At 49.6% G+C, this 23,791-nt stretch overlaps 1 protein-coding gene and 2 long non-coding RNA genes across 3 annotated transcripts in view; 1 reads left to right on the top strand and 2 right to left on the bottom strand.

Annotated features, from left to right (window-relative positions):
• Positions 1 to 23,791, top strand: part of LOC311626233 — a 1,185,289-nt gene that overhangs the window by 814,801 nt on the left and 346,697 nt on the right. The gene's annotated exons all lie outside the window — the stretch shown is intronic.
• Positions 9,001 to 10,678, bottom strand: LOC311626229. The gene is made up of 4 exons (XR_014795654.1): positions 10,330 to 10,678; positions 10,096 to 10,133; positions 9,438 to 9,594; positions 9,001 to 9,216 (listed from the first exon to the last, which is right to left on the bottom strand). It is a non-coding gene; the product is annotated as an uncharacterized lncRNA (long non-coding RNA).
• LOC311626147 (heat shock 70 kDa protein 1) lies at positions 17,556 to 20,041 on the bottom strand. Its single transcript, XM_084891115.1, has one exon. The coding sequence runs from the start codon at positions 19,823 to 19,825 to the stop codon at positions 17,900 to 17,902; it is 1,926 nt and encodes a 641-aa protein (XP_084747241.1). The 5' UTR covers positions 19,826 to 20,041; the 3' UTR covers positions 17,556 to 17,899.

The following is a 23,791-nucleotide window of genomic DNA, read 5'->3' as shown; positions in this document are numbered from 1 at the left end:
CATGCCCTTGACCGGAATTGAACCTGGGACCCTTCAGTCCCCAAGCCGACGCTCTATCCATTGAGCCAAACCGGTCCCGGCCCAGAGGTTTCTTACATTATCTTCAACTTTCTGGATTCTCTTGCCTTTTTGCTTCTGCGGAGGAGTGTCTTCTGGCTCTTTATGTTCCAAATCTTTGACTTGATTCTTGTGATCTTCCATTCTGTTGTTAGGACTCTGTATAATATTTTTTATTTCAGACAATGTATTGTTTATTTCGTGTTGATCCCTTATTATTTCTTGTTGATTCCTAATTAATTCTAGTTGATCCCTTTTCATATCCTCATAGGTCTTATCGACCTTTTCTAGGAAATTCTTGAAAAACCTTATAAGCAGCCAAGACTGGTTTGGCTCAATGGATAGAGCGTCGGCTTGGGGACTGAAAGGTCCCGGGTTCAATTCTGGTCAAGAGCATGTACCTTGGTTGTGGGCATATCCCCAGTGGGGGGTGTGCAAGAGGCAGCTGATCGATGACTCTCCCTCATCAACGTTTCTAACTCTCTATCTCTCTCCCTTCCTCTCTGTAAAAAATCAATTAAAATATATTTTAAAAAAAAAACTTATAAGCATAGATTTGAATTCTATTATATCCAGTCGCTTTTTGTCCTCCATTTCTTTCCTTTGTGATCTATTTTCTTGTGAGTTGGTAGCCTTAAAAGTCTCTGAGTTCTGCTTGGATGGGGTGGGGTTTCAGGGTGGAGCTTACAGCCTTGGCTTCCGTCAGCCCCACCTTATGCGGCTCCTGAGTCTCAGTAATCCCCAGGGTCCTTTATTACAAGTTGCAAGCACCTCTGAGAGAAAGGTGCTCTCAATTTTCGCCTGCTACCAAACAGTCTAGGCTCTCCCCCAATGAGCCCGGAACAGGGGGTTCAGTTCAGTTGGAAGTGGAGCTGGAGGTGGCGTTCAGAGCAGACAGGGGCTTTTGTCTCCTTCCGGCCAGGGCAATCCTGCGGCACAGCCAACCGTTCCTTCTCTGCGCGTAATGTGCGGGCCACCGGGACCTCCTTTCGCAGCTCCCCCGGGGTTCCACCTTACAGCTCAGCTCCCTCTGTGTGAGCCTGGGTCCCCGGGGTCTGGCCTAGAACTGGGGTTCAGAGCAGTCGGAACTGGGGCCCAGCACAGTCCGGAGCCTTTGTCTCCTTCCCACCAGGACAATCTAGCAGCAGACTCAACAGTTCGTCCTCTGCACGCAATGTGCGCGGCTCCAGGGGCTCTGCCTTTTGCCGCTCCCCTGGGATTCTGCCTCACAACCCAGGTTCCCTTTGTTTGAGCCTGGGTCCCCCGGGTCTGGCCTAGAACTGGGGTTCAGAGCAGTCTGAACTGGGGCCCAGCACAGTCGGAGCTTTTATCTCCTTCCTGCTAAGGAATGCCAGCCAGGCACTCAGCCTCCTCCTCTCCGGCTCTGTCCTCTCTGCGTGCGCCGTGTGTCTTTGTACCTTAGGCTTTTACAGCTTCTCTGCTCTTCCTTCTGGTTTTCTCCTTGCTTCTCGTTGTAGAATTTCCAGTCAGTCGACTTTCCTGTAGTTCTGGGTAATGTCCATTTTATATTTTAGTTGTATTTTATTGAAATTGTTGTGTGCAGCTGTGGCTAGGTGTTCTCCTGTGCAGCCATCTTGGATTCTTCCCCAAAGATTACCTTTTTTGTGATGGTCAATTTTCATATTACTCTTCTATTAAGTAGGATAGAGGCCTGGTGCTTGGGTGGGGGCCAGCTGGTTTGCCCTGAAGGGTGTCCTGAATCAGGGTGGGGGTTCCCTTGGGGCATGGGGTGGCCTGGGCGAGGGGCCTGTGGGTCAGCCACACCCCCCAGTGACTCAAGTGTTGGCACTGGTATCTGGGATTTATTTATCTTCTATAATTGAAACTTTGTAGCCTTAAGTGGAGGCCTGCGGTGGCCAGGGTGTGTGGAAAGCTTGGCTTCCTCCATTGTTGGGGAAACCCAAGCCTCCTGCTCATTCCATGGAGGCAGCCATCTTTGTTTGGTCAATTTGCATACCCACTCCTGATTGGCTAGTGGTGTGGCTTATAGGTGTAGCAGATGGTTAATTTGCATATTGCTTTTTTTTTCTTTTCTTTTTTAGATAAGATAGAGCAGTGTTTCCCAACCTTCTCTCATGATGAGAATCACCTGGTGGAGTTGTTAAAACACAGATTCCTGAATCCCAACTAAGAAGTGCTAAACTAGAATTTTTGGGAACATATAGGTAAAATTGTATACTTAACTAGTGCTCTAAGACAGATGTTATATACAGAGCACTAAGTTAGGTATGCAATTTTACCTATATGTTCTCAAAAATTCTAGTTTAGCACGTCTTAGTTGGGATCCAGGAATCTGTGTTTTAACAACTCCACCAGGTGATTCTCATCATGAGAGAAGTTTGAGAAACACTGAGATAGAGGCACAATAACACTTATTGTGTTATGTATTTATTTCAATTCTACAATTTCTATTTGCTTCACTTGCTTCTTTTTCAAATCTGTCTTTTTTATAATGCTCTGTTTCTGCATCATGGATTAAATTCTTCCCTTTATATCAGACTATCTTCAGCCTGTAAGAGTTCTGTTCTCTGAGGTTTCTTATCACCTGTTACTGCGCCTGCTGACTTGTCCCTGTGGGCCTGAATTCTGGCTCACCTTGGAAACAGCTGTCTTCCAGGGAGTTCCAGCTCTGGCGCTGGGCAGTGTCCCTGTGGGGTGGCTTAGCTTTGGGCTTTGTTCAGCCCTTTCAGATTCACAGGTTTCCAACCATGTTTTTAAGTTATTAAGAAACAGTTCAGCCCGGCTGGTGTGGCTCCGTGGCTGAGCATCAACCTATGAACCAAGAGGGAACGGTTTGATTCCAAGCCAGGGCACATCCCCAGGTTGCAGGCTCAATTCCCAATAGGGGGTGTGCAAGAGGCAGCCAATCAATTATTCTCTCTCATCACTGGTTTTCTTTCTCTCTAAATTTAAAAAAAAAAATTATTATATATATATATATATATATATATATATATATATATATATATATATATATATATATATATTAAAATATGGCTGGGTACTTCAGTTGGTTAGAGTTGATTGTCCCAATATGCTAAGGTTGTAGGTTCGATCCCTCATCAGGGAACATACAAGAATCAACCAATGGCCTGGTTGGCATGGCTCAGAGGTTGAGTGTGGACCTATGAACCAGGACATCATGGTTAGATTCCCCGTCAGGGCACTTGACTGGGTTTGAGGCTTGATCCCTAGTTGGGAGGGGTTGGGGTGCAAGCCAGTCAATGATTCTCTCTCATCACTTATGTTTCTCTCTCTCTCCCACTCCTGCTCTGAAATATACTAGTATATATAACTGGCCAGGCAATAGCCAGCCAAAAATGGCTCAGTTAGTTGGGCATCCCTCTGAGCACTAAAAGGTTGCTGGTTTGATTCCCTAGCTGCTAGCTGGGCAGCACTTGCCAGAGTTGTGGCTGGATCCCTGGTAGGGGGTGGGCAGGAGGCAGCCTGTCAGTGTTTCATTGTCACATTAATGTTTCTCTCTCCCTTAAAATCAATAAAAATATATATTTTAAAAATCAACCTATGAGTGCATAAATAAGTAGAATAACAAATCAATGTCTCGCTCTAAAATAAAAAGATTGAATAGTTCAGACACCAAAACATGAACAATATTGCCATGAGCTCCCATGGAGTTCCAAGTACAACTCCGTGTCTGCATCCGTCTCCCTGCCAGCCCTTACCGTGTCACAGCGTGGGAACCACTACACGTCTTCCTGCCTTTACTGTACTTCTCTAATATACTACTCCATTGTAAATGTTTTTAAGCATCACATACTCATTATCCTTCTGTGGGCTGCCCTTCTCTCCCATTGGGACCAACCCGTGCTTGTGTCAGTCACACCCTGCCACAGGGCACCTCATTGCGTATGGTGAACATGCTCCCTCTCAAGATACTTGTGAACGCTGGCTTAAACGCTTTAAAAGTGATGATTTTGATTTGAAAGACAAAGAACTTCCAGGTCAACTGAAAAAAATTGAAAAACAACAATTACAAGCATTATTGGATGAAGATGGGTGTCAAACTCAAAAACAACTTGCAGAAAGATTCAACGTTGCTCAGCAAACAATTTCCGATCCTTTACAAGCAATGGGAAAGATTTTAAAGGAAGGAAAGTGGGTGCCACATTAACTGGAGGAAAGACAAATGGAAAACTGAAAAGTCATCAGTAAAATGTTGCTTCAACGGCATGAAAGCAAGTCCTTTTTTGCATAGAATTGTGACTGGCGATGAAAAGTGGATTTGAGAATCCCAAACGCACAAAATCATGGGTTGATCCAAGTCAACCAGGGCAAGGCCAAATTGCTTTGGAAAGAAGACAATGCTCTCGTTTGGTGGGATCAGGAAGGTGTGGTGTATTATGAACTTCTAAAACCAGGTGAAACCGTTAATACTGATCGCTACCAACAACAAATAATCAATTTGAAGCATGCTTTCATAGTGAAATGACCAGAATGTGCCAGAAGACACGGCAAAGTAATTTTGCTTCATGATGATGCACCATCACACACTTCAAAACCAGTTAAAGACACATTAAGCCAAAACCGGTTTGGGCCGGGACCGGTTTGGCTCAGTGGATAGAGCGTCGGCCTGAGGACTGAAAGGTCCCGGGTTCGATTCCGGTCAAGGGCATGTACCTTGGTTGCGGGCACATCCCCAGTAGGGGGTGTGCAAGAGGCAGCTGATCGATGATTCTCTCTCATCGATGTTTCTGACTCTCTATCCCTTTCTCTTCCTCTCTGTAAAATATCAATAAAATATATTTTAAAAAAAAACAAAACTGGTTTGGCTCAGTGGATCGAGCGTCGGCCTGCAGACTCAAGGTTTGATTCCGGTCAGGGGCATGTACCTTGGTTGCGGGCACATCCCCAGTAGGGGGTGTACAGGAGGGAGCTGATTGATGTTTCTTTCTCATTAAAGTTTCTAACTATTCCTCTCCCTTCCTCTCTGTAAAAATTTAATAAAAAATATTTTTTAAAAAACAGACACGTGAAAAGATCTTGCCTGAAAGTATTGACCCACCCGCTGTATTCACCAGTCCTTGCTCCTTCAGATGACCACTTGTTCCGATCGATGGAACACGCACTTTCTGAGCAGCACTTCAAAACGTACAAAGTGGAAAATTGGGTCTCTGAATGGAAAAACAAGGAAACTTCTGCTGTAACTGGTTTGGCTCAGTAGATAGAGCGTCAGCCTGCAGACTGAAGAGTCCCAGGTTTGATTCTGATCAAGGTCATGTACCTTGTTTGTGGGCACATCCCCAGTAGGGGTGTGCAGGAGGTAGCTGATCGATGTGTCTAACTTTCTATTCCTCTCTCTTCCTCTCTGTAAAAAAATAAATAAATAAAAAATCAGTAAAATATATGTTTTTTTAAAAAGTAAATTTCTATTGGGATGGTACCCATATATTACCTGAAAGATATGGGAGCAATGGACGTTATTTGAATAAAGCACTTTTGATGTTTCTCTTGGAATTGTTTTCCTTGATTACAAAATCCGCATCGACCGAAACACCTAGTAAATGACATTCACAAATTTCCTTGGTGCAAGTTTAGATCTGCCCCACAGACCAAGACCGACCCTAGCTGAGGAAGACCGCTCCCTGGGCCCAGCCAGGAGCAGCTGCCAGCTCCCGGCTCTGTGCTCAGTGGAGGATGAAGTCAGAGGTCAGAGTAGACCAGGAGGCTTGGTGGATGGTCCCTGTGAAGATTGGCTCTCACTAGGATTCTTGGCACAAGACCCGTCATGATTTGGAAGAACCCCTCGGGCTGTTGTGTAGATGGACTGCCAGGGGTCCCGGGTGGCAGCCAGCCCCATAGGAGCTGTTGGGGTCATGTGGGCCACCTAGGTGAGTCCATGGTGGCTCCAGCAGAGCGGAGTAGCAGGAGGTCTGAGAAGTGGTCTAACCTGGGTGTTTTCAAAGCAGTGCCAGCATGACTTGCAAATAAATTGGATCCAGTGTGCAAGGAGCCCAGCAGGCTCCCAGGGTCCTAGCGGGAGCAAACTGCAGGGTGGAGGGGTGGGCACTGGTGAGTATTCCTGGGATGAGACAGGTTTGCTGTCTGGGTGGCTGAGCTAGGCCAGTCTCTGCTCAGAGTAACTGTGCCAGGAGAGCTAGGAGACTCCCAGAACCTGGTGGGATAAGAGGGTCTTGGGGTGGAGGTCTTTACAAATCAACTCATAGAAAGCAGGGCAACAGAACCAACAGCCTGGGGACAGGAAGTTGGCATCAGAGATGGCAGCCAGGGGCTACTGAAGGCCAAGATGCCAACTAGGCTGTGTTAACAAGCTATTTGAAATAGGACTGTGGCTCATACCTAACAGGGTTTGCTGTGTGCCAGGCACTGTTTTAAGTGCATTTATTTACATACTTTTAACAACTCTGTAAGGGTAGGTACTGTTTTATTCCTTTTTTTATTACTATACTTTTGATTTTTCTTACAGAGAGGAAGGGAGAGAGATAGAGAGCTAGAAACGTCAATGAGAAACATCAACCAGCTGCCTCTTACACACACCCTACTGGGGATGTGCCCGCAACCAATGTACATGCCCTTGACGGAAATTGAACCTGGGACCTTTCAGTCCGCAGACTGACGCTCTACCGCTGAGCCAAACCGGTTTCGGCTGTTTCATCTCTTTACAAATGAGGAAATTGTGAGCAGCTAAGTAAATTTAGCCAAAATTATAGTCAAGTGTTTAGTCTGACACCAGAATCTTAACTTCCTATGTGACGGTCACCCTGAAAGTGCTTATGAGCCTGAGCCGGTTTGGCGATCACTGGCCTATGGACTGAAGGGTCCCGGGTTAGAGTCTGAACAAGGCAGTCTTGGTTTCAGGTTCCCCAGCCCTGGTCGGGTGCATGCAGGAGGTAACCAATCCATGTGTCTCTCTCCCTACCACTTTAAAACTCAACGGAAAATCATCAGGTGAGGATTAACCAACAAAATGAAAAAGAAAAATGGACTTACGAAAAACAGCTGCAACAGAACTGGAATTAACCCATAACTCAAGACATAAACCTAAATATTGTATCAAGGATATAGAATAAAAGCATTAAGAACAGCCAGGGGCCATGGCCAGTGTGGCTCACTTGGTTGGCCATCCTCCCATGAACCAAAGAATTGCCAGTGTGGTCAGGGCACACGCCTGGGTTGCAGGCTCCACCTTTAGTAGGGGCATGCAGGAGGCAGCCGACCCAATGTTTCACTCACATGGTAGATGTTTCTTTCTCCCTTCCTCTGAAAAGTCAATACAAAATCTTTTCAAGTCAGGTAAGGAATGATAAAGCCACAATTCAGCTGGTTTCCTCTGATTGGAAAAAGCAGCTGGATATACACAATGAGGCCTGAGACCCAAATAGAATAGCTTGGGACCTTCTATCATTAAGTGATATTTAATGGTCATGACTCAAAAGTCCATGGAGGGAAAATCCAATTCTTCTGCCCCACCACCACCCGTTCTAATCCCCTGTGTAAAAGGAACCTTACTGGCAGATTAGTTCGGTTCTTGCCCTAAGGACATTAGGGAGCCAAGTGAAGGATTTTAATTACATACACATACTTTATTGATTTTTGTACAGAGAGGAAGGGAGATAGAAACATCGATGAGAGTCATCGATTAGCCGCCTCCTGCACACCCCCTACTGGGGATATGCCAGCAACCAAGGTACATGCCCCTGACCAGAATCAAACCCAGGACCCTTCAGTCCCCAAGCTCTATCCACTGAGCCAAACCGGTTTCGGCACATACACATACTTTAATCCACCTTCCAGAAAACAGATTCTTTCTAAACAGGGATAATATGAAATTTGGGGCCTAAGGCTGAAGGCACAGGAAAAGCCTTAATCAGAGAATAGCAAATGGGAGCTGGTGACCTTGCCCTCTAGGAGTAAAAGGGCAATTTCAAGAAAAACTAGCAAAAGTGATAAGAAAAATAAAGTATGGAAAAGATCTTTGATCAGTTTATATGTAGGGACCAATCTAGAAATGTTTGGATAAAATTTGTTAAAACAGGAGCCAAGCCCAGCCCCCGGGGCTCAGTGGTCAGGCACATGCCCAGGCTATGGGCTAGATCCCTAGCAGGGGGCATGGAGGCAGCCAATCAATGAGATCATTGTTGTGTCTCTCCCCTCTCTGAAATATGTTTTTTAAAATTACCACCTGGAGTCCTGACCTGTGCTACAGTGGTTAAAACATCAGCCTGCACACACCAAGGGGTCCAGATCAAGGGCAATTACCCAGATTGCAGGATCCCCACCCAGGTTGCCTGAGGAAGGCAAATATTTGTTTCTTCTCTCCACACTCCTTTCTAGTCTCCTCTAAAAATCATGGAAAGATATCAACTCCTCCGAGTTAAAAAAATTACCACCTAGAGTAATGACCACCATCACTACCAACCCTATCCATTTTAGTAATCCAGTAAAACTATGACTTATTAAACTTGCCATGCCCTGCAACCATCAGTATATTCTTTTAATTTTTATTTCAGAAAGGGAGAAATATTTATGATGCAAATCATTGATCAGCTGCCTCCTGCACGCCCCCTACTGGTGATCAAAAGCCCACAACCAGGACATGTGCCCTTAGCCAGAATAGAACACGGAACCCTTCAGTCCCCAGGCTGAGCCTATCCACTGAGCCAAACATTCTTTTAAAATACATCTAGACAACCGGTTAGACACCTGTCAGTATTATCACAAAAATCCAAGTTTATTAATAGCATCTAGTACATTAGAATTCGATGGTGGCCAATCTAGAAATCCTTAACATTAATTTTAATGTATGGCACAATGTGATTTTAGTTTTTGTACATACATACCTATAAAAAGGTAGAGCTAGATGTGAACGGTGGTACTGCCTCACTGGTAGTTACACCTTTCACATCCTGAAGTCTTTTTGGAACCATCACTGAGACCAAAGAATCCATTTCATTTGCTTTAATATGTTTTATTGGAATCGTTTTGAAAAAGCCATATACCTATTTAAACAAGTGAAAGCTACTGATATTTGTTCCCAAATTTCTAGGCAGTTATTTTCCTCCGGCAAGTTGGCAGCTGCTCACACTGGCTAATGCAGGAGAGATGGGAGTTCCTGGGATCTGCCCAATGCCAGATAGCATCCTTTGAGTGAGCAAAACCCTGAAATGTCATAAAAAGAGCATTTATTAGAACCATACAGGCAACTGCCATCAAAAACATCTAGCAGCTGGGCAGGCAGGGAAGCTGCCACAGGGTGGAAAAGGGAGATGGTATGAGTGGATCAGATGGTTTCAAAGATCCTCAGAGAAATGCTCAGAGACTCTAGTCCAACCAGGTCATCACCACCACTCTGGGGTTTCAAGAAAAACCAGCAGACTCACCATAGTAGCCAGAAAGAAGGCCCCTGGCTCTTGTCATAGCCTGAAGTGGCAGGAACCACCCATCACCTAGGCATCCCAGCCCTCCAGCAGGCTCAGTCCACCAGGTCAGCAGTGGCTCTCTGAAAGGGCGCGCCGGGCTGGGCTTCCGGAACACATGCTAGGAAGATGGAAACAGGGCCATGAGGACAGAGGTAGGACCCACCCAGGCGCTCTGCTCAGAGACCCAAATATCCAGAGTTCCCCAAACGGTTCAGAACTTAAGTTTTTCACTTCAGAACCAGCGTCAGAGACTCTAGTCTGAGAAATCATCATTCCCAATTCAGGGAGACCTGGATCAGGGAAAGCCACTCTGGGAAGGGATCTAGTACATTCAAAGACACAGGGATGGCAAAGGAAAGAAGCGGGAAATAACATTACAACTGCACAGAATGTAGGGGACTTGGGAGTAGGAAAAGAAATAAAATATAGGGAGTTACAGATTTCTCAAAAGCAATTATCACAAAAGAAATATAAGCCAAAAAGTGTCCCGTGGAAAATCGCCAAATGAAATGAAATGGATACACTGCTGCTTTGTTCACTAGATGGCAGCAGGCTCCGTAGAGCTCCATGCGAGGAGGGTCTGAGCGGAAGCTTGGGCGCTCTCACACCTACCACTCACCGTTCCTTAAGGATGACACCGGTGGACACCTTAAGCCCCTGATGGAGAAATGAAACACAGTTATGAGTGCTGAATAAGGGTTGCTGGCCACCAACTTCTTCCCAGGCAGCCCTGGGGGGAGGAGGTCAGCGCGCTGCGGTGATGGCGTCAGAGAGACACTCAGAGTCACCTGGAGTCATCATCCCCGTCCTAACCCGGGCGACTGCAGCCATCCCGTCTCGCACACCCACTTACCCTCAAGGCGCGGTGGGCCCGCCTGCGGGAATCTGGGGCCTATAGGGAAACTAAGGACGCGGCGAAAGCCGGGCGACTCTGGCCGAGTCCCCCATGCCCGGACTGCGTCCGTTCCCAGCAGTGGGTCACGCACACATCAGAAGCTCTAGTCCGTGACGGCGATTCATCCTGCTTAGCCCGAGACTGCGGACCCTTCCCAGCACGGCCCCGTAGTACCTGCCGGGGAGCCCTGCACAGATGGGGGCGCCGCACCACCACCCCCTCCTCTGGGGGCAGGTCGGCACGGCACCTCGCAAACGGACGCCATGGAGCGGTTCCCCGGACAAAGAGACCCGCGGCGCCGGGGCCCGGCTATTTATAGCGGCGTGAGGCAGGGGCCTGGCGGCCGTAGCTGTCCTCTTAGATGCCTGCTTCCACCGGCGACACCTCCCCATTGCTCATCCAAACAAAAATAAAATAAAGTGAGAGAGGCCATCAGTGAATGTTTCACCCCCTCCCGGGCAAATATTTAGAGATATTTTGTGAATTTTGATAAACAAAAACCAGGTGCCCTGACTGGCCAGGCGGGAGGCAGCCCACGCCGCCGCGTGCGCGCGCAGCGAGCGCTCAGGGGGGCCTGGGCCGCGGGGGCCGCCGGGAGGGCCGCGGACTCCCGCCTCCTGGTCCCCACCAGGCCCTGTTTGGGGCCCGCGCCCTCTCAGGGACTGTGACCCGGGTACGAGCTGCCAACTCTGAATGAGCAGCCCCACTGGAGCCCACAGACCTGTCAGGCACACTACTGTCATGTCTTTTTCTTCTTTAAACCTTCCTGGCACAATTGGCTGTAACAGACTGCGCATGTTTAAAACACGTAATTCGAGCCCTGGCCGGTCTGCAGGTGTCAGCCTGCGCTCGGGCGGCGCAGGCTCCGACCTGGTCCCCGCTCGCAGGGGAGCGATGTGATGTTTATCTGTCTGCCCCTGGCCCCCTTGTGAGGATGCACTACCCCTGGCCTCTCCTGCTTGGACGTGTTTCCTGAAATCTATAGTTTTAAGTTTTTTCCCATAGCTTAGAGCAAACGGCCTGCCCCTGCAGATCAGATGCACCCCCCAGCCGCCTGGGGCGCCCCCTCTGCCTGAGCTGTGCACCCCCCAGACATCCCGTCCTCTTCCGAGGTTCAGGCAGCTCCCCGCTGCTGGGCAGCCCTGACCCAGCCCGGTATCAGAGAACACAGCCCCCTCGGGCTGACCCCCACGGCTCTGCGGCGGGGAGGGAGGCGATGCCAGCTCTTAAACTCACGTCTCTTGGCGTGGGCCTAACGCCTCTCCCTTCCACTCTCTCAAAATCAATGGGAAAGTATCCTCGAGTGAGGATTAGCAAAAAATAAAACACAAAATTCGATCTTTTTTAAAACCATTCTAACTTTTTTAAGTGTCCGCTTCAGCAGTGTTAAGTATATTCACATTGTGGTGTAACCGACCTCCAGAACTTCCAGCCCCAGCCCCTTTTGCATGTCCCACTCTGAGCGTGGGCGTTGGCCCAAAGCAGTGGAGGTGTTCAGAGGCTATGACAGCACCGTGTGGAAGGTAGCGTGGGAAGCAAACCAGTTGGTGTGGGTGGCAACAGCCAGGCACTATTCTCCCACCAATTTTTAAAAATATATCTTTATTGCCCTAGCAGGTTGGCTCAGTTGATAGAGTGTCAGCCTGCGAACTGAAGAGTCCCGGCTTTGATTCTGGTCAAGGGCACATACTCAGGTTTCAGGCTTGATCCTGAGTATGGGGTGGACAGGAGGCAGCCGTTCAACGATTCTCTCTTATCATTAATATTACTAGTCTCTCTCCCTCTCCCTTCCTCTCTGAAATCAATAAAAATATATTTTTTAAAAAAGATATGTTTTTATTGACTTCGAAGAGAGGAAGGGAGGAGTGAGATAGAAACATCAATGATGAGAGAATCATTAATCAGCCGCCTCCTGCACGCACCCTACTGAGGATCAAGCCCGAAACCCAGGCTTGTGCCCTGACCAGGAATCAAACTATGGCCTCCTGGTTCCAGAGTAGAAGTTCAACCACTGGGTCACACCAGCGGGGCAAACATAAGGTTTTATCTTCCCTAGCCAAGAACACAGGAGCAAATGGTTTACACATTCCAGACTGTCCAGGACAGACCAGCCTTGGTTCCATCCCTCTTCAATAATGTTCTTTAAAAATAAAACTAATCATGCCCTACCCAGTTTGGCTCAGTGGATAGAGCATCAGCCTGCAGACTGAAGGATCCTAGGTTCGATTCTGGTCAAGGACACATGCCTGAGTTGCAAGCTTGATCCCTAGTGTGGGGCATGCAGGAGGCAGCTGATCTATGATTCTCTCTCATCATTGATGTTTCCATCTCTCCCTCTCTGAAATTAATTAAAAAAAACCCTAAATAATTATTTTAAAAATAATTATATACACATATATAAATGCCTAAACAACTGTTTGGTCACTATGATGCACACTGACCACCAGGGGGCAGATGCTCAACGGAGGAGCTGCCCCTGGGCATCAGTGTACTCCCACAGCAGGACCACTGCTCAGTTGACTGACAGACACCAGACACAGGGCTCACAGCTGGCCACTGCAACCCAGAGACCCAGCTTGTGGCTGGCCACTGCATCCTGGCCAGCACACCCCCGGAGGCTGCAGCAGAGCAGCAGGGAGCCTACCGAGCAGCAGCAGTGGCAGGTGCAGCGGAGCCAGGATGAGCAGGAGTGGCAAGCAGAAGCATCAGGCAGCTTTGGACTGTTGGACTGCCGGTTTTGGCCCAATCCCTGCAGGCCACACTAAGGGACCCCACTGGTGCACAAATCCGTGCACTGGGCCTCTAGTAAAAGATAAAACTAATCAGAAAGGGCCGAAACCGGTTTGGCTCGGTGGTAGAGCGTCCGTCTGCGGACTGAAAGGTCCCAGGTTCGATTCCGGTCAAGGGCATGTACATTGGTTGTGGGCACATCCCTGGTAGGGGATGTGCAAGAGGCAGCTGGTCGATATTTCTCTCTCATTGATGTTTCTAGCTCTCTATCTCTCTCTCCCTTCCTCTCTGCAAAATATCAATAAAATATATATATTTTTTAAACTAATCAGAAAGGAACCCTGGCCCCTCTCTACACACATTTTGACAAACAACATATTTAGGACATACCTGAAAGGCTAATGAATATCCTGTTGAGACCCTCGCCTGAGATCTCCCCTAGAATTCCTGCCACCCAAAGATAAAAGCCTCAAGACAAAGGAGCCACTACGCTTTCGCTAGAGCGTGCCATGACTTGTATCTTTGCTGTTTTTCTCCTAAACTCTAAAAAAACCACAAGACTGTCCACCAGCGGAGCAATGGGCAGTGACAGCTCGTCCCAGGCTAACCTGAACCCGTCTTTAAAGCCCACTTTTCTCTGACTTTCTCACTCCTATTGCTCTTCGAAAGGCCTTCTTTTGTTCCACAGGCACGGCTGGATGCATGTGAAAATTTTCCTACAGGAAATCAAGACTCCACACACTACCAGAGGGCCCAGGCAGAACCACCCTGGGCCCAGGTCCCTTCTGGTAACATTTTTTTTTTAATTGGTTTGAGAGAGAGGGAAACATCGACTGTTGTTCCACCTAGTTATGCATTCATTGGTTGATTCTTGCATGTACCCTGACTGGGCATCAAACCTGAAACCTGGCTCACCGGGATGATGCTCTAACCCAGTGTTTCCCAACCTTCTCTCATGATGAGAATCACCTGGTGGAGTTGTTAAAACACAGATTCCTGAATCCCAACTAAGAAGTGCTAAACTAGAATTTTTGAGAACATATAGGAAAAATTGCATACCTAACTTAGTGCTCTGTATATAAAATCTGTCTTAGAGCACTAGTTAAGTATACAATTTTACCTATATGTTCCCAAAAATTCTAGTTTAGCACTTCTTAGTTGGGATTCAGGAATCTGTATTTTAACAACTCCACCAGGTGATTCTCATCATGAGAGAAGGTTGGGAAACACTGCTCTAACCAACTGAGCCACCTCGCCAGGGCCTGTCCGCTAACATTTTGAGCAAAAGCCACATATAACAAGGTGACTTGAGCTTCTGAAGCATACAAAATCAGTCTTCTTTTGGAGTCACATGATTCAGGCAGAGTGAGCATACAGTAAAGCTTGAAAGAATGCAATTGTGGATGCAGAAAATACCCTTCACTTTCTTCTGCAATTATCTGCCCTACCTTCTCCCAAGGTTCCAGGCTTCCATCAAAAAATCTCTTCCAGCAGGCCAGTGCGACTCAGTGGTTGGCTCTATCCCCAGAGGGGATGTGCAGGAAGCCGCCAATCAATGATTTCTCTCATCTATGTTTTTATCTCTCTCCCTCTTTCTTCCTCCCTCTAAAAATAAAAATAAATAGAAATAAAATTTTTTTAAAAAAATCTCTTCCAAGAATCCTGTGGTATTCACTACATTTCCACCTGTGGCTGATGTTCCAAAGTGATTTTGCTTGAAATTTCAAGATGTGTCATGTGCACAAGTAGACAACGGCTTATATTCACTTCCCTAAAGAGTTAATTGAACTTAATTGGCCTAGCCTCAGGAATTCTCTTTTCCGCCCCAGCACACTGTTACTAGAGATTTCCTAACCTCACTGCCTTTCCGGCCTCCAGGCTCACTGACAGCAATGAGCCCTGCCACCACTGGGGCTCCTGGCAGCACAGACGCTTCCTGCTCCCCACCTCCCGAAAAACCCCCTCCGGGGTAGCCTCTGGTGCAGGGTTTTAACTTCGGTGGCACATTAGAAACACCAAACACCGCAGCAACTGAACTCTGTACAATGCCTTACTTCGCCCACTCCGAGATTCAGAATCGACTTGGGAGAAGGCCTGGCGTGTGTGTGTGTGTGTGTGTGTGTGTGTGTGTGTGTGTGTATTTTTTTTTAATATATATTTTATTTTTTTACAGAGAGAAAGGGAGAGGGAGAGTTAGAAACATTGATGAGAGAGAAACACCAACCAGCTGCCTCCTGCACACCCCCATTGGGTATGTGCCACAACCAAGGTACATGCCCTTGACCAGAATCGAACCTGGGACCCTTAAGTCCGCAGGGAGATGCCCTATCCACTGAGCCAAACTGGTTAGAGCCATATATTTTTGGTTTTGTTTTGTCATTAATCCTCATCCGAGGTTATTTTTTCCAATAATTTTTAGAGAGAGTGGAAGGGACAGAGAGAGAAACATTGATGTGAGAGAGAAACATGAAACATCTGACTTGTTGCCTCCTGAACACACTCTGATAGGGCTGGGAATCGAACCTGCAGCCCAGGTACTTCCCCTTGACTAGGAATTGAACCCAAGACCCTTTGGTGTGCAGGCTGTCATTCTAACTATCCAGCAACACCAGCCAGGGGCATAAGTTTTTTTCTAGCCTTCCCAAATACACACACACACACACACACACACACACACACACATTTTTGGGGGGGTATAGCAAAAGGTGGAAATTTATTGAGAAACAAGCACAGACTCCCATGTGGAAAGGGGAAGAGTCCCATTGATCCCTTTTCTCTATGGTTAATTAAGGCTGCAGATCTTTGTGCCTTGATATCCCCTCTAATTGCTCACTATCTCCCTAGATTGGTTACTATGGCAACTTGAGAGCTCAAACCTCACATGAAGTACGTGAGGTTCCCTCCTTTTTCTCCCCATTGTTTCCCGATTCCCTCTAAAAATATATTTTTATTGATTTCAGAGAGGAAGGGAGAAGAGACACAGAAACATCTATGATGAGAATCAACTGACTGCCTCCTACATGCCCCACACTGGGGATCTAGCCTGCAACACAGCACGTGCCCTTGACCGGAATGGAACTGTGACTTCCTGGTTCATAGGTCAATGCTCAACCACTGGTCCATACTGGCCCGGCCTGAATGATTTTAATACCACTAGGTTAAAGAACCAGAACTTGAATGGCTTGAAGCTAAGAGATTTATTCCCTATATTGCTCTTTGTATATTCTATTATCATAGGCTATATTATACTTTACCTATCTGTGACTGAAACAGGCCTTTGAGAATTGGCAGTTACTAAAAGAACTCAAGACTCCTTTCCTCTACAAGCTTTTGTGAAGGGCTTCCTGTCATTTCTAAGATGTTTGGTTTCCCCAGAGGGTAATTTATTGAATGTGGAGTTTTAATTTTGTTTGACTTCAGAGCAGGTATTCCGGGCTGTGTCTGGCAGGAAGCAGGCGGTGTTCAGGACTAACTCTGCCAGGCAGGGAGAACCCCCTCCCCCCCCCCCGGGAGAGGGGGGGACTTGGTGGGAGGAAAGCCCATTTCCCTTCTCCCCAGCTCTAACAGCTTTTCTCTCTCCTTTGGGCATTAAACTTGCTATTACTTTAAATTGCTATTCCTTTGAGATTGTCCATAAGAAGGACAAAGGGGAACCGATTGTAAAAACAGGGACAAAAACACTGCTCAGAACCAGAGTCGAACAGCCCAGTGCCAAGTGCCCCGGCACCCAAACATCACTTGCGCCCATTTTGTCCTGGATGTGACTGCAGCGACACCTCACATGCTCCCCTACAAAAGAGCTTTAGGATGCCTGACCTGTAGAGGGCGGTGGGGGCAGGTTACTGGGGAGACAAAGAACCTGGGATAGTGCCCACCCCATCCTCTGTGGCCCCGCCCCGAACTCTCCAGCACATTTCTGCTCAGAACGCCCTTAGAACTGCGGAGTGAGGCCACCTGGATAAGACAAAAGGAGGCAGCCGGAACTGAGAGGATAAATAATTGCATATGATCTCCAGCTGGGTTTACAGAACCAGAGTGTAAACCTGCACCTCATTTTTGCAGGTTTGCCCTCCCTCAAATGTGAATGTATTTACTGTGTAACAGGAAGATTGGGAGACTCACAGGGCAGAAGTGGGCACTGAAAAGCTCTGCGAGTGCAAGTGAGGACCCATAGCCCCTGCTCTCGGCCTTTAACCCGCACCAGCCTCTCTACCCAAACCCCTTCAGCTGCTCCAGCCCCTACTTTCCCTATAACAAGGCCCACCCCAATCAAATGGCCACCTAGGATTTGTTTTCTGATACCGATGTCATTTACCACCTGGAATTAAGTCCCCACCAAATAGCCAGAGCCATGGCTTTTAACGTGTGCACCTTTCTTCAGAAGCTCTCCCTCTGACCGGCTATGGAATGCAGATATTTCAGAAGAGTCCATTAACTTCCCAAATAAAAACAGGCACAATTACTAACATTTTATTTTTCATCCTTAACTTACAAATTATAAAAAAGAAAAACATGACTTTTGACCTGTTTACAAAGTCCCCACGTCCAAAAAAAAAATAAGACAGAGGGTGGCAGTGTTGATTCATTTAAGAAAAGACACCCTAGAGAACCCAATTACATTACATGCCAAGAATTCTAGAGGACACATTGGTTATATCAAGAACAAACAAGCAAGTTAAACATGTTCACCTGGCTTTAGATTGAACTAAAAGTTAAAAAAACAAAAATACACACATAGGGCAACAGCAAGGTCCTTAGGTCCTTAGAGAAAAATAAGAAAAAAATAAGGTAGGGCCCCCTAATCCACCTCCTCAATGGTGGGGCCGGAGCCCGAAGCCCCTTTGGGGGCCTGAGCCCCAAAGCCAGCAGCCCCGGGGCCCCCCGCGCCCTGGTACAGCCCGCTGATGATGGGGTTACACACCTGCTCCAGCTCCTTCCTCTTGTGCTCGAACTCCTCCTTCTCCGCCAGCGTGTTGGCGTCCAGCCAGGAGATGACCTCCTGGCACTTGTCCAGCACCTTCTTCTTGTCCGCCTCGCTGATCTTGCCCTTGAGGCCCTCGTCCTCCACGGCGCTCTTCATGTTGAAGGCGTAGGACTCCAGGGCGTTCTTGGCGGCCACCCTCTCGCGCTGCACCTCGTCCTCGGCCTTGTACCTCTCGGCCTCCTGCACCATGCGCTCGATGTCCTCCTTGCTCAGGCGGCCCTTGTCGTTGGTGATGGTGATCTTGTTGGCCTTGCCGGTGCTCTTGTCCATGGCCGTGACGTTCAGGATGCCGTTGGCGTCGATGTCAAAGGTCACCTCGATCTGGGGCACGCCCCTGGGGGCCGGTGGGATGCCGCTGAGCTCGAAGCGCCCCAGCAGGTTGTTGTCCCTCGTCATGGCCCTCTCGCCCTCGAACACCTGGATCAGCACGCCCGGCTGGTTGTCCGAGTAGGTGGTGAAGATCTGCGTCTGCTTGGTGGGGATGGTGGAGTTGCGCTTGATGAGGGCGGTCATCACGCCCCCGGCCGTCTCCAGCCCCAGCGACAGGGGCGCCACGTCCAGCAGCAGCAGGTCCTGCACGTTCTCGGACTTGTCCCCCATCAGGATGGCCGCCTGCACCGCCGCCCCGTAGGCCACCGCCTCGTCGGGGTTGATGCTCTTGTTGAGGTCGCGGCCGTTGAAGAAGTCCTGCAGCAGCTTCTGCACCTTGGGGATGCGGGTGGAGCCGCCCACCAGCACCAGGTCGTGGATCTGGGCCTTGTCCAGCTTGGCGTCGCGCAGCGCCTTCTCCACGGGCTCCAGCGTGCCCCGGAACAGGTCCGAGCACAGCTCCTCGAACCGCGCCCTGGTGATGGACGTGTAGAAGTCGATGCCCTCGAACAGCGAGTCGATCTCCAGGCTGGCCTGCGTGCTGGACGACAGGGTCCTCTTGGCCCGCTCGCAGGCGGTGCGCAGCCGCCGCACGGCCCGCTTGTTCTGGCTGATGTCCTTCTTGTGCTTCCGCTTGAACTCCTCCACGAAGTGGTTCACCAGCCTGTTGTCAAAGTCCTCGCCGCCCAGGTGGGTGTCGCCGGCCGTGGCCTTCACCTCGAAGATGCCGTCGTCGATCGTCAGGATGGACACGTCGAACGTGCCCCCGCCCAGGTCGAAGATGAGCACGTTGCGCTCCCCCTTGCCCGTGCGGTCCAGGCCGTAGGCGATGGCGGCCGCCGTGGGCTCGTTGATGATCCGCAGCACGTTCAGCCCCGCGATCACCCCCGCATCCTTGGTGGCCTGGCGCTGCGAGTCGTTGAAGTAGGCCGGCACGGTGATCACCGCGTTGGTCACCGCGTAGCCCAGGTACGCCTCGGCGATCTCCTTCATCTTGGTCAGCACCATGGACGAGATCTCCTCGGGGAAGAAGGCCTTGGTCTCGCCCTTGTAGCTCACCTGCACCTTGGGCTTGTCGCCGTCGCTGATCACCTGGAACGGCCAGTGCTTCATGTCCGACTGCACCACCGCGTCGCCGAACTTGCGGCCGATCAGCCGCTTGGCGTCGAACACGGTGTTCTGCGGGTTCAGCGCCACCTGGTTCTTGGCCGCGTCCCCGATGAGCCGCTCGGTGTCGGTGAAGGCCACGTAGCTGGGCGTGGTGCGGTTGCCCTGGTCGTTGGCGATGATCTCCACCTTGCCGTGCTGGAACACCCCCACGCACGAGTACGTGGTGCCCAGGTCGATGCCGATGGCCGTGGTTTTAGCCATGCCGGCGCCCTGCTCTCTCGCCGCGCTGGGCTCGGCCTTTCCTGGAAGCGGCGGTCCCGGCCGGGAACGGGAACGGGAACGGGAAGCGCGGTCTCTTCCGAAGCGGGAGGCTGCCGCGGGCTGCGGAGGCCGGTCCTCGGAGCTGCGGGTCTGCGGAGGGCGGGCGGCGACCACCGGCGGGAAGAGCGCGAGGCGGGCAGGTCGTGGCGGGCTCGCTGCTCCTCGGGGCGGGCGCTGCGCTTATAACCCCCATCGAGCCCCGCCCCCCGCCCACGCTCGCCCAATCCCCGGGCTCGGCGGGGCGGCGGGTCGGGAACGTTCCAGGGGCTTCCCGGCGCGCCCGGCCCCCACGCTCCCTCTGGCCAATCAGCGCCCTGGGCGCCGCCCTCCCAGAACTCTCCAGACGCTTCTGGGCCCGAGGGGCGGGGCGCGTCCGCAGGGGAGGCAGCGGCCTCGGAAGTGGGGGTGCTGGCCCCGCCCTCTCTGAGGGGTCCCGCCCCCGCCCCCGCCGCCCAGCTGAATCGGCCACGGGGGGGTGTCGGGCGGTGGCTCTCTAGCTGGTTGGTTTCCGAGCGGAAACTTCCGGGGTTTCTTAAGGAGGGTGGGTATGTGCGGGCCAAGGCGACTCTGATTGGCCCTGGGCGCTGACGGACGCGGCGCTGGGGCCGCTCGCGGGGTCCCGGCAGCCCAGCCCGCGGCGGCTGCGGAGGACGGCCTCGGCCCTCCGTTTCCCTGCTCATTTGTAAAACGGGAAGCAGAAAAGAGGTCATGCGATATCGTTTTGACATCAAGTTTACTCTACAAGGAATAGCTGGGGGTGGGGACATCTAAATTTCCAAAAGAAAAGCAATCAGGTAAATAGGCAGCTCTTCCTCCCATATTTTATTATTTTAAATACATTTTTTATTGTTGGGAGTATTACAGATTATCTTATTTTTCTCTCCTTACCCGCTCCTCCCAGCCCCTCACACCTTCCGGAACTGGCAGTTCTTAAACTGGAAGAGGGAACGTGCTGGGTGGGGGAGGGAAGGAGCCGGGCGGGGTGAGGTGGGGGCGGGCAGGGGGGAGCGAAAGGGTGGGGGAGAAAGGCCTGGCGGGTCCTCTGCGTCCCTGTTCTCCCCCAGTCTCTCCCTCCCCTTTGCCTGGGGCCAGCCTCCCGCCAGAGAAAGGAACAAATGTTTTGCTATAGAATTTGTCTTGAAGGCCTTTCGGGCTTCCCTCTCACTCATCCTTCGGGGCCTGGTCCCAGCCTCTCCCTCCCTCCTCTCTGCCTGCCTTCTCCTTTCTGGCTTCAGCTGCGTGTGGCCTAGGCCCAGGGTTAGCCTCAGTCCCTGCAGCCCGCAGGCCCTCCCAGGATTTTAAAATAAATGCGATGGTGAGTCTGCCAGGGAGGAGACTGCGGGATGTTCAGTTCTCTGTGGACCCAGGAACCAGGAGGTCAAGGTTCAATTCCCAGCCAGGGCACATGCCCTGGTTCCACTGGATACCCAGGACGGGGTGGAGAGGGGGGCAGCTGACCAATGATTCTCTCTCATCATTGATCTCCCTCCCTCCCCATCCTCTCTGAGAACAATAAAATATACGTGTATATTGAACAGCATCATGGCGCAGCTGGTCAGCAGGGGGCCAGTCTTAAGCTAACAGGCGGGAATCACCCAGTGAGGTGGAAGGGTTGGGGGACCCAGTTCCAGCTCCTCTAAACTTCAGGTTATTTGCGGTGCACATAATTCACCCACTTGCTTATCTTGTCCCCCATTCCAACTCAACTGCGCATTCCCCTCCCTTCTGTTTGAAAGATGGTCACTGGTCGTTTATTTTGGCTTTTTTCCTTGTTCATCCTTTTGGGCATCAGGACCCCTTGTTAGGTGCATGAAATGAAAATGTGAGGGACATTAAAGCAAATGTAAGGCCCTAGCTAGTTTGGCCCAGTGGATAGAGTGTGGGCTTGTGGACTGAAGGGTCCGGGGTTCAATTCCAGTCAAGGGCACATGCCTGGGTTACAGGCTCGATCCCCATTGGGAGGCATGCAGGAGGCGGCCAGTCAATGATTGTCTCTCATCATTGATGTTTCTATCTCTCCCTTCCTCTCTGAAACGAATAAAATATGTTTTAAAAAGTAAAGCAAAAGTAAGGGGCTTACAACCCACTGAAAGGACTTGTTGCTACAGCCACGTGTCTTTTTTTGGCTAAATCCTTACCCGAGGATGTGTTTTTATTGATTTTTAGAGAGAGGAAGGGAAAGAGAGAAACATCAGTGGATTGCCTCCTGGCGCCTGGGGATCAAACCTGAAACCCACTTATGTGTCCGGATCAGCAGTACAGGAGGGTGCTCCACCAGCAGAGCCGCCGGACAGGCCCACCCACGTGTATTTTTTAAATTGAATTTGTGCGGAGGATATTGGTTAATACCAATAAGTAGTTTCAAGTGTGTAATCTATAATAGTCACCTGTGTATTGTGTGCTCACCCAAAGTCCTCCCAGACCCTCTTCTGCCTGCCCACCCTGTATCCACAGCACAGAAAACCAGCGTGCAAGCGGGAGGGGCCTTTTACCGAAGGGAAGGAGTCTTGCTTTTGAACATCTTGTTCAATTGGCATTACACTCACACACACACACACACACACACACACACACACACCATCAAAACACCAAGCCAAGGACATCCAGCTGGTTTTTTCTCTTTTAATTTGTCTTTATTGTTGAAAGTATTATGAATACCCCCCTTCTCCCCACATTGACTTCCTCAAGCGTCACCCCCGTCCTCTCCCCCGCAAGCCTACTGCACTATTTTTGTTGTTGTTAATCCTCACCAGAGGAGTTTTTCCCTTGCTTTTCAGCGATTAGAGGGGGGTCAGGGGGAAAGAGAGAGAAATGTCAACTGGTTAAATCTAATACATGCCCTTGGCCAGGAATAAGCCAAAGACCCGTGGGTGCTGGTGCTGGTGCTGGTGCTAGGCCAACACTCTAACCACTGAGTCACACTGGCCAGGCTAGTTATGATTTACTCAAACTGATCTAAAGTAATGTTGCAAAAGGTTGTTGGAAAGATGCTGTGTGTGTGTGTGTGTGTGTGTGTGTGTGTGTGTGTGGCCCTGGCCGGTGTGGGTTACTAGTTGGAGTGTCAGCACAAGCACCAAAGGGCCTCAGGTTTGATTCCTGGTCAAGGGCACCTATCTGGGTTGCCAGTGGAGCCCCGTATGCCTGGCTGGTGAGGGCACGTGGGGAGGCAACCCATGGCTGATGTTTCTCCGCTCAACACACTCCTTCCCTCCTTCCCTTTCACTCTTTGAGGAATAAAAAAAAAAAAAAAAAAAAAAAAAAATCAATGGAAAAAATATCTTTGGGTGAGGATTATCAACAAAAATAGAAAAGACGCTGTGTGTCTTTGTAAGTAGTAACCTTTTTTACTCCAGTTGTAGCTCCCTAATGAATCAAATCTAAGAAATTTTCTATTTCTTTATATTATCTGGGAATTCTTCAAACTTCCATCTTTTTTGTTTTATATTTTATTGATTTTTTTAATACAGAGGGATAGATAATTAGAAACATCAATGAGGGAGAAACACCCATCAGCTGCCTCTTGCGCGCCTCCTACTGGGGATGTGCCCGCAACCAAGGTGCATTCCCTTGACCGGAATCGAACCTGGGACCTTTAAGTCCACAGACCAACACTCTACCCACTGAGCCAAACCGGTTTTGGCCAAACTTCCATCTTAACTGCCCAATGTATGAGCACTTATCCAGACTCCTTAAGCCACCCCACCCCCTCCGCCCTTTAGCTTCCTCACCATCAGCTGCTACCAGCTGCAGCCTAATTCTCTCCTTCCTTCTCTACAAATCTGCAATTTGGAATACTTTTTTTTTTTTTTAAGTTTGTGTTGTTATTAATCCTCACTGTAGTTTATTTTCCCATTAGCTCCTTTTTTAGAGAGAGTGGAAGGGAGGGGGAGAGACAGAGAAACATCC

Source organism: Pipistrellus hanaki (genome assembly GCF_964339955.1).
Source record: "Pipistrellus hanaki genome assembly, chromosome: 7".
Lineage (NCBI taxonomy): Eukaryota > Metazoa > Chordata > Mammalia > Chiroptera > Vespertilionidae > Pipistrellus > Pipistrellus hanaki.
Note: the sequence above shows the minus strand (reverse complement) of the source record. Positions and strands in the feature narration are given on the sequence as shown.